This window comes from Protomyctophum parallelum (genome assembly GCF_964188405.1).
Source record: "Protomyctophum parallelum genome assembly, chromosome: 6".
Classification (NCBI taxonomy): Eukaryota; Metazoa; Chordata; class Actinopteri; order Myctophiformes; family Myctophidae; genus Protomyctophum; species Protomyctophum parallelum.
The window spans coordinates 40,003,577-40,013,832 of record NC_139701.1 but is presented as its reverse complement, the minus strand read 5'-3'; the positions used below and the strand labels follow the sequence as shown (position 1 = coordinate 40,013,832).

Sequence of the window (10,256 nt, the reverse complement as noted above, 5' to 3'; positions counted from 1 at the left end):
TTGTTGCTATATATAGCCTTGTCGTAAGTTCTAAAGTAGGCCAACAAAAAACGTGAAAAAGGTGAAATATTAAAAAAATATATATGATAAAGAAATATGTTATGTTAGTCTATAGACACATAATTATGCATGCAGCAATGATTTGAAAAGTAACTAGGCCTATATATAGGCATACATTGTCAAGTAGGCTACACAAACTTCCACTTCCCACAATAGCGCCCTAGTGGCTCAGTATTAGCCTGTATACTGTATAAAGTGTATATATCTGAAGGCGCTGCCGCTTAGTAAGTAGATATTACAAAAAAAAGTACGGTGGAGGTTGAGTCCCATGGGTGACAGGGAGACTGTTTCTCACAGGCAGTAGCCTGGCCTTTGCGGGAGAGAGTCGCACCGCACCCAATTTCACATCAGCCCCGTTCGGCATCGATCTATGTGAGGCCGGCTGGCCAGGCCCATGGTGCGGTTACCTATCGATTCCCCCCATAGCCTTACCACCCTCTATTCTCCCACTTCAAATCCGACAGAGCAGGAGAGAGAGCTGCACACAATCCGCTGCTGAGGTAGCTTTCACACGCTCTGACATTTCATTCTTTATTTATTTGCAACCAGTTAGGTTGTTTTGCACGAGTGTGCAAATTGTCGGTCTGTTGACTATAGGCTAAATGAACATACAGGCATATAGCATACATTCAAATTATTTAGAAATATTTAGGCTATATGTGTGTGCAAAATAGAATGTCCCAGTGTTAAAATCCCCAGTGTTAAATTCATTTGTAACTATGGTGTTTACATTTGTGCACTCTCAGTGTTAAAATAAAGCTGAGGATTTGACAGTGTGTCAAATGACAATCCTAGCCTATATCTCGCAAAATGATATAAGCTAATATTGGTGAGTTCAACAACCATAAATAAAAGGCTATATGTCTGACTCTGCACACGAGAAAGAAAGTGAAGCTTAGAAAATAAAGCATTATAATTATCATCATCACCACGCATAACTGGTTCAAGCAATTATGAGTGGAATCAATGATAATCTTAGATAATAGAATATCATGAGCGAAGCCATGCATGCACTCCTGCGCAGAGTGCAGGCTACTATTAACTTGGCACAAAATAATGCAGGTTAGAATTCAGCCATACAGTTCTCTCAATCATACACTTAAATGGCTGAATGCTTTTCATTATCCAAAAAGTCATAAGCGGAGAGATGATCGCAAACGGCCATCTTTATTGATTATCGAATCGTTGACGCGCTGTAATTTCTCAGGCTTTATTATAGGCTATACATAGAGGCGTGTATAAAACAGAATATAGCATTGAATAACACTATGGTGCATATATATATATATATATATATATATATATATATATATATATATATATATATATATATATATATAGACCCTAAAAATATAACTTGCGAGCTGTGACATCTGTGAAATAGCATATTTGTAATGATACTGCATTCGCTGCTATATATGTTCACTGTGCATCGTGTAAGTGTTCAATATTTGAATTTAAGACTGAGAATGACCACAAAATTATATAACGTTATAAAAACACATTATTATTATTTTTTTGTTTTAAAGGTATACACTTCGAAACAATGACGAACTAGTGGAATGTATAGGGGAATCTGAGCTGCATCATGCGCCCTTCAGATTGAATGTTATTGAAGTAGTGGGGAATGCCTTGCAGCTGAGTAGCGAGGAAGGCAAACAAACAAACTGTGTCACTTTATCAGTATATTAACACCAATTCTCTCTCATTACATTAAGGAGTATTGAACTGGAAGTGATTTGGACTGGCGAGAGCTTGGCACTGCCCCGCAGGTTGAATGGAATAAATACTGTACAAACAGCCTTTTAAATTGTAGTCGTGTCGATACCACACTATCAATCTTCATCGAATAGTCTGAGAATGTTCAAACTAACAGCAATTGGTAAAGAAAAACATAATCCCGTGCCTTTTGAAGTAAACAGGTTTGAAATGGAAACTGGCACACTATATAAGGCTATATAAGCCTAAAATGTTAGGTTCTCGCAGTATAACGTATCGTGGAAGCAAATGAAAGCATAACACGCCGAACCTGGCGAACCAGTAAACCTGTTTATTGGTAGCTTAATTAAATGAGTCGTTAGGGCCATAACCATCCGTTTATACCTTATGGGGTACATAAAAGGACAATAAGTATAGGCCTACAATTAACATGGATTTAATTTGAAAGCACTGTGGCGATTTGGGGAGGCGCAAATGCATGAATGCCTGCATGAGTGCATGAGATGATCAAAGACAACATGTTTTTATAGAATGCAAAGGACGATGAAATGTGAATTATGCGTATATAGGCTATAGCCTAAAGAAAAGGCAAAGTCCAAAAGACGAAGATAGAGCAGGGCAAATATATTTGGCATTATCAATTCAGAAATAATAGGCACATGTCTACCTATACCGGTATGTGACAGTCTGTAATAGTGTTATATATACCATCGTGTGCCAACTGAGGGGGCAGAGAAAGGTTGACGAGCACGTTTCCTTTCCATCCAGTGTTTTGTCTCCACCCCTCCATGAATGTGCACTATATGGGCCCACTCCCCCTGCAAGGCATAATTAATTGGACGAACTGAATTTCACACACGAATTATTCACGAATCCATCGATCGATATTGAACACAGGGCCTTTCTCTTAACCCCTCTTGGCGTGTTGTGATGCAAAGAATATTAATGCCATCGGAAAATATTAGTTTTTTTCTGCTATGTGAACTTATAGCCTACATTTACAGTCAACAATAGGCCTAAAGTAATTTGAGGACAAACATTGCTTCCTATAATGTTTTTTAAATCAAGACATTTGAATAATGGCCTTTTATTAACAGTGATATAAAAAAAAGTTCAATAGGCCTATATAGTCTAGCGACTCTAGGCCCAACGTTATGCCTGAATGAAATAACCCATATAAACCCTAAAGGTTGATTTGGTTTGGCTGCCTTAATATGAATGACTTGCTTTCTAATGAATGGCCCGAGTTATTTCCATATAGCCTATACGCTGCTATACAGATATGACCACCTTACACCTCCATATACGAGATCTAACTATAAGAAAACACTATAGCCTACCAAAAATAGGATTTCATAGCGTGGGCTGTTCTTTGTGCATGAGTTTGTGTCCGTCTCTGTGCGCTCGCTCGGTGCCTATACTGTAGCTCTAAAAGCTGCAATGATCGATTTTTTTCTTTTCTACGCCGAGCTTGGTTCAGTAATCAGGGCCCCCTTCCTCACCAATCGATCGATATTGATTACTAAATCCAGCGCCTGTAGCAAAGGCAGCGCACTATGGCGCCCCGTGCAGCCGGGGCACAGCGAGAGTGACACCTACCGACAGACAGACGATAAAGCACCAAGCTGGACTCCCACAGTGGTTGATTGTATGGCAGGGCATGACTCACCATTGAAATAAACTGGAGAGAAGAAGAGGGGAGGGAAATGCTCTTGTTTTGTGAGCTCTATATGGCAGAGAGTCAGAGAGCAATACAGTGTTCTTGGAACTGGAACACATCTGAGGGGATTAGGGAAGGTTTGTTATTTTTAAACATTTTCAAGAATAAGTATGACAAATATACTGCGTATAATATTACCTGATAATCCCTATTTGCAATTTAGCCAAGATTTGTGAAATATATTTATAGAACATTATGGGAATAGATTCAAATAATATTTTGTCCAGACAACTTGAGAAAACAAGAATGGATGTGTAAGACTTTCCTTCCATCAATAACACACATCTTATTCCTTCCTTGTTTTTTCTAGATACACACCATGACCGTAGTAAAATTACCGAAAAGGTAAAAAACATATATTTTTTTCTTAATAAAACGCACCACAATCAAAAGTATAAGCTTACAAGGCTTCTGGCATGCATGCTTGTCATCACAGCTTTGCATAGGACAAAGGGCACAAAAACAGATAACGTTAAAAGATATGAAATATCACAAATGTTAGGAAATGTTTGGTCAGGGTGTGTGAACTGTCTGCACGTCATATGAGTGAAAACAAAGCTCTAGAAACACAGAATGTTGGAATGGAAACCAAGGGGTTGCTTTTTTAGAGTGGGGGAAAAAGAAACATCAGATAGTTATTTGTAAGAGTTACATTTATCACATATTATTCACTAGCAATTTAATCCCTTAGCATTATATTGGGTTCAATTCTTATTGTCGAGTTGCAGGATTTCCACCACATTAACCCTGGCATCCCTAATTTGGGCACATTTCCAGAAATCTTTAAACATGTCAAAAGATAGCACTGCTACAATCCCACAGGTCAGACATTTTAGCTATTTGTTGTACAAAGAAATATATAGCGCTTAAATTACTTGCTTCTTTACATAATATTGTATTGTAAATTAGACCTTTCACGCATGAAAATATCCAGTGAATGTTATTATTTGAGCAAGAACAAATCCACATGAAGGTCAATAATTCATTCATTAAATGCATCTTTTTGTGCATTATCTTCACACAGATCGAAGTGAAACATTCAATGATGCACCACACATTTTGAATCACTTTAGGAAAAGTCCAAACCACGCAATAAGCTAATAATCTTGGCCATTGATAATATTACCGTCACAGTCAAATACGTAGTGTTAATTTAACTTCTAAAGGAAATTAACAGTATTTTACTGTGCACAACAACACTTCATCCCTGCCTTCATTAGTCTCCAAATATACACGGTGTGTAGTGATTGATATGATTCTGCTGCATATACATATACAAGATGTGCATGAGCGTGCTTATTTTTGTGTGCAAATCTTTGTGTTCATGTACAGTATGTGGTCTTGCATGCGTGATTGTGTGTGTGTGTGTGTGTGTGTGTGCGTTTGTGTGAGTGAGAGAGAGAGACACACACACACACACACACACACACACACACACACACACACACACACACACACACACACACACACACACACACACACACACACACAGAGCTGCAGTGTTGATGTAAAATATGAATATGATGGATGGGCCTGTGTGCAGGTTAGACATCTGTAGTAAACAGATTGGACTGCGATGGCTGATCAATGGGCTCTGCTCCACTGTAATTAGACACACAGCGCCACTGCTTGGCTCCAGCCATTTCAGCACAATCACACACACACACACACACACACACACACACACACACACACACACACACACACACACACACACACACACACACACACACACACACACACACACACACAGGTGCATGTGCATGCACGCGTGTGCACAAGCTTTCAGAATCTCTGTCACATACGCGCATGTACGTGTACACACGCACATGCACGCGCACACACACACACACACACACACACAAACACAGCATATGCTATAGGAAAATTACAAATGAGCTTTAAGTGCTTTATATACATGCAGTCACACACACACACACAGCATAAGAGTGAGAAATAGTCTATCTTGATACAGGGCATAATCCGAGAAGACAGCCATCTTGCTATTTTGTCTTATTTCCTCAGTGAGGCCATATATGGAAGCTGAGAGGGACACACAGTGCAGGAGAGATGTCTATAGGATTAGAAGTAACCCAGGGCCAGCAGGGCTATACAGTGTGGCTACAGATCTGGTCTGGGTAGTCTGAACTTCACACACCATCTCAGAGCACCGTCTCTCCCTTTCATCTACACACGTCTATACTACCCCATTCACCCCATCCCCTGCAAATGCACCACAACTTATAACAACACACTTACACTCCATGCAACATTCTATTAACTATTAATTTCTCTGTTCCCTGGCTACAACCCCGCCAACCCCACCAACTCCCACGGGGCCACTCCATGTGTTTTCTTTTGAAAATTGCTCTGTGTATGTTGCGGGCGCTCATAGCGAGTCCTGCATGCATGCATCTCTCTGGTGCTTGTGGTGGAAAGGAGTGGGTTATAAATACCCTCTCGGAGCTCAATAGAGTGGGCTCCAGTGGGGTTCTTTTTGAAGTAGCAGACTGCAGAGCTGCTGGGGGGGGATTCTGGCCTCCGTCCCCGTGGAGAACCCCCCCCCCCCAATTCCTACAGCAATGTGGGTCAATATCTCCCTCTCTTTCACTCCTCGTTCCTCTCCCTCCCTCCTTCCCCCTCTCTTTTGGGTTCTGAGACACACAAATGTGCTCACTTTGACTCATCTTTCTTTCTTTCTTTCTTTCTTCCTCCCTCCTAACCTAGACTCACACAGCTCCACATGCACAGACACACAAAAAACGTTCAATTTTGTGCAACAGTCACTCAGTCCCCCATTGCGACTCAAACTGCATTAATATTGAATCAAACAGCAGCAGTGTCTCCAGCTAGCAGCCCCTTCACCCCCCCCCCCCTCCCACACACACACACACACACACACACACACACACACACACACACACACACACACACACACACACACACACACACACACACACACACACACACACACACACACACACACACACACACAGACACAACCTATCTCTATCTCTCTCACCGCGGGCTGGCTCCCTGTCTGCACTCTGCAGGATGCAAGGAATAGTCCCACTGGGCAGAAGGCATGGATTAGCTTTAAATCAGGTTTAATATACAACCATATAGATGGAGCCGTAGAATCTCTCTTGGTGTATTAACTTGTTACATGTTTTAAGCACAGGCTAACCCCAACCCCATCCAAAGCTGCTACTATATGGATAGAATGAAGTTTGTGTATTTACCTTGATGTCTGTTTTTCTTCCATTTCTCTGCTTCCTATCCTGATCCCCATTGCCATCCCTCCCACCACCCCCACCCCCACCACCACCCTCTCCAAGCCTGCAAGCGCAAAGAGCAGGAGCAACACAAGGACCGCAACATGGCGCCCAAAAAGCAGCGCCTGGTGTTCACCGACCTGCAGCGCCGCACGCTCATCGCCATCTTCAAGGAGAACAAGCGTCCGTCCAAGGAGATGCAGATCACCATCTCCCAGCAGCTGGGCCTGGAGCTCAACACCGTCAGCAACTTCTTCATGAACGCCCGCCGCCGCTGCGTGGACCGCTGGCACGACGACCACGGAACGAGTCCCGGGCAGCCAGGCACATCCGCCACCACCTTCTCCAAGGCCTGAGGAGGAGGAGGAGAGGGGCCTTCAGAGAGCTGGGGACACAGGTTGGGAAGGCGGGTCAGGTGGGGGGAATCCATGCTTATAGTTTGTCTGGATCGTTGCCCCTACCTGGCCTGGACCATCTAGAATGTGTCCTCATGCCTCAATTTCATTTGTGCCATGCAATCACCTGGTCAGTGACAAAAACACAATAAACCACAACCTCCAGCTCCTCCATCCACTGGACTGTTATGAAAACCTAAAGGTCAAACATAAAAGTCAGGTCCACTTCACATCTCTCTCACTCTCACACACACACACACACACACACACACACACACACACACACACACACACACACACACACACACACACACACACACACACACACACACATGGACAATCATTGTGTCTTTTAAAAAAAAGAAAAAACTAAACTCCAGTTTTATGACATCTGCGTTGCTAGCAATTAAAGAGTCACCAAAGATATGACATTTTTGTTTTTTGGACACCATCAGACGGCAAATGCCGGCCCTCCTTGTCCACATTATTTCCTTCGGATTCTGCTTTTCTCCCAACTCTCCTCTTTGCGTCTGCCTCTCTACTCTTTCTCATCCCTCTGCACCCCTGGATGCAACAAGGGCATAGAAGAAGATGATGAAAAAAGAAAGAGTGGCAATAAACCTGATGGAACAGCACATAGCCCTATTATCAAAGCCCCATCCTGCACACACAAGGCCATCATAAAGAAAACGGATCCTATGAAAAGAAAATAACAAGGCTTTCCGATTCTCCTCCTCCTCCTCCTCCTCCTCCTCTCCATCTACCTCCCCCCTCCCCTCCTGTACTCTGCTTCACTCCTCGGCCAGAGGTATTCCCTGCTGGCCAGCCATTTCAGAGAGCAGCTCGGTCTGATCATACTGCAAACTAATGAATTGAAAAATGAATCGATGCAGACAGAGAGAGCGGGACCTCGACCCCTCCTGAAGGTGAAACTCAAGACGCTCGGCAGTGAAGATACTCAGGTCTGCCCAGACCAGGTCTATATTTTTTGCACAGATGTCGGAGGCCTGCAGGGAGACTGTCACTGTCGTCGGCGCTCTCGAGAAGAGCGCCCGAGCCGAGAGTCTGTGTTTCTCTGACCGACAGGAGAGGCGGGTGATATGTCTGGACATGCTCTTTGTTCTGCTGGGAGCTTTTCCTTTGATCAATAACTGAGAACCAAGCGACAACAACGCGCTTGGGCGTCCAGCCAACTGCATTACAGCTGCACAGAGGAAGCAGAATGTAAGAAGAGCACACAGAACCCAGTGGAGATGGGGACACAAAGGCCTCACAGCAGCAACAGCAACAGCATCAGCAGCAGCAGCAGTAGCAGTGGCACCTCTCCCTCCCCAGTTCTGTCCGAGCAGCTGGCGGAGCAACAGTGCCCCCTACTGTTAATAGCAGAGACATGTAGCCAGCAAGAAGAGCAGAGAGGAGGAGGGAGGCAGGATGGGAGGGAGGCAGGATGAGAGGGAGGGAGGGGAAGAGCCACTTGGAAAAGTCATGGCACAACACGTTCAGGCCCTCACAGCTCTGTGAAGGCAGATCAATAACAAACCATTATCCTATTGTTGTTCTTCATCCAACCAGCACTGGTGAAGCCAGAGGAGGGGGGATGGTTAAACGCAATGCTGAAAATGCTGGGAAGTAAAACGCAGGGATTTAGCTAAACACAAACATTACATGGTTAGACGAAAGAATAAAAATTGACAGCTTTATCTTAGACAGTGCAGAAGATAGGACCGACACACACACACACACACACACACACACACACACACACACACACACACACACACACACACACACACACACACACACACACACACACACACACACACACACACACACACACACACACACACACACACACACACACACACACACACACACACACAAACACACACAGTATAACAAATAACTGATAGAAGGGCACTGAGCTGGGTATTACTAGACACTGACACATCCGAGGAGCTGTGGAGATTTAATTTTTACATGATTTCAATCACCATTTTTTGGGAGGCTTAATGTTTTGACAAATCAACGGTTTCTGACCCAAATCCCATAATCTGTTTATTAATTTAATGTATTCATTCAGTTCTTCTACACATACAAATCCTGATCTATTTGTAACTCTGAGAATGTACACATGTAACCAAATGGACTCTTACTGGTCCATTTGGTTACATTTGTACACTCTCAGATTAAACAATCAGGATTTGTAGTGAATTATGAAAATAAGATTTGATCTAATGCAAATCGCCTCCTGGACAGACGCCAACACATGGGTTTTCAGTAATCAACTACACCACTCTTGACCGTCAAAATGCTACAAAAATGTGTGCCAATGCTAACTGCCTTAATGCTAATCAGAGAATATGGTACAACGTTCACACAGCTATACAGTGTGTCCCCACTACTGACGACGGGCGGTATGTGCCATAGCAACCAACAATCAACTTTTAACCGAATTAGAATATACTTTTTTAGTAAAACAAAGGAAAAACAATGAACGAGATTTTAAGGCGTACAATACCAAACCTCAGCTGACAAAAGGTATAACAAGTATGTGTTACCAAACCGGACACACATTTTGAAACAGAAGAAAATCTTTCTCTCATTCTGTCTTTGGTTCTACCTCCTCTGTCCCTCTAAATACCCCCCCCCTCCCCCTCTCTCTCTTTCTCTCTATAATATTGATGCGGGTATTTAATTAGTACCATAGACACAAAGTTTCTATTTCTTGTTACTATTGTGCTCTGTTGTGCAGAAGTAAGGCACCTTGTTGATAAATCAAAATAAAAAAGGGAAAAAGAAAGGACTTTTTAAAAGGAGAAAAAAAAGGAGGGAGAGACAAGGACCGAGGCCAATGAAGGACATATTTTTTTGCATTCTATGTGAATATTGACTCGGCGGAGACATTTCCCATGAGAGAAAAAAACAAAAAACAAAAAAACAGGGAGCTGTGTCTGTGGAAGAGAAGAATGAAAGACGGATGTGTTCTCTCTCTCTTTTGGCATTTTATGTCTGAACTGTGGTCATTTCAGCCGCCTTTTAAAGCTGAGCTCCAAAAAAGGGGTGTAATGAAAAGGAGGGGGTAGTGTG

General features: G+C 42.9%; 1 protein-coding gene across 1 annotated transcript in view; it reads left to right on the top strand.

The window, feature by feature from the left end:
• Nucleotides 1-7,130, top strand: part of onecut3a (one cut homeobox 3a) — a gene marked incomplete at both ends in the record, with an annotated part of 15,865 nt that extends 8,735 nt beyond the window's left edge. The window contains one exon of the mRNA XM_083767045.1: nucleotides 6,799-7,130. Within this exon, the coding sequence (XP_083623171.1) occupies nucleotides 6,799-7,130 (332 nt within the window). The remainder of the gene's footprint in view (nucleotides 1-6,798) is intronic.
• Between the last annotated feature and the right edge of the window lie 3,126 nt (nucleotides 7,131-10,256).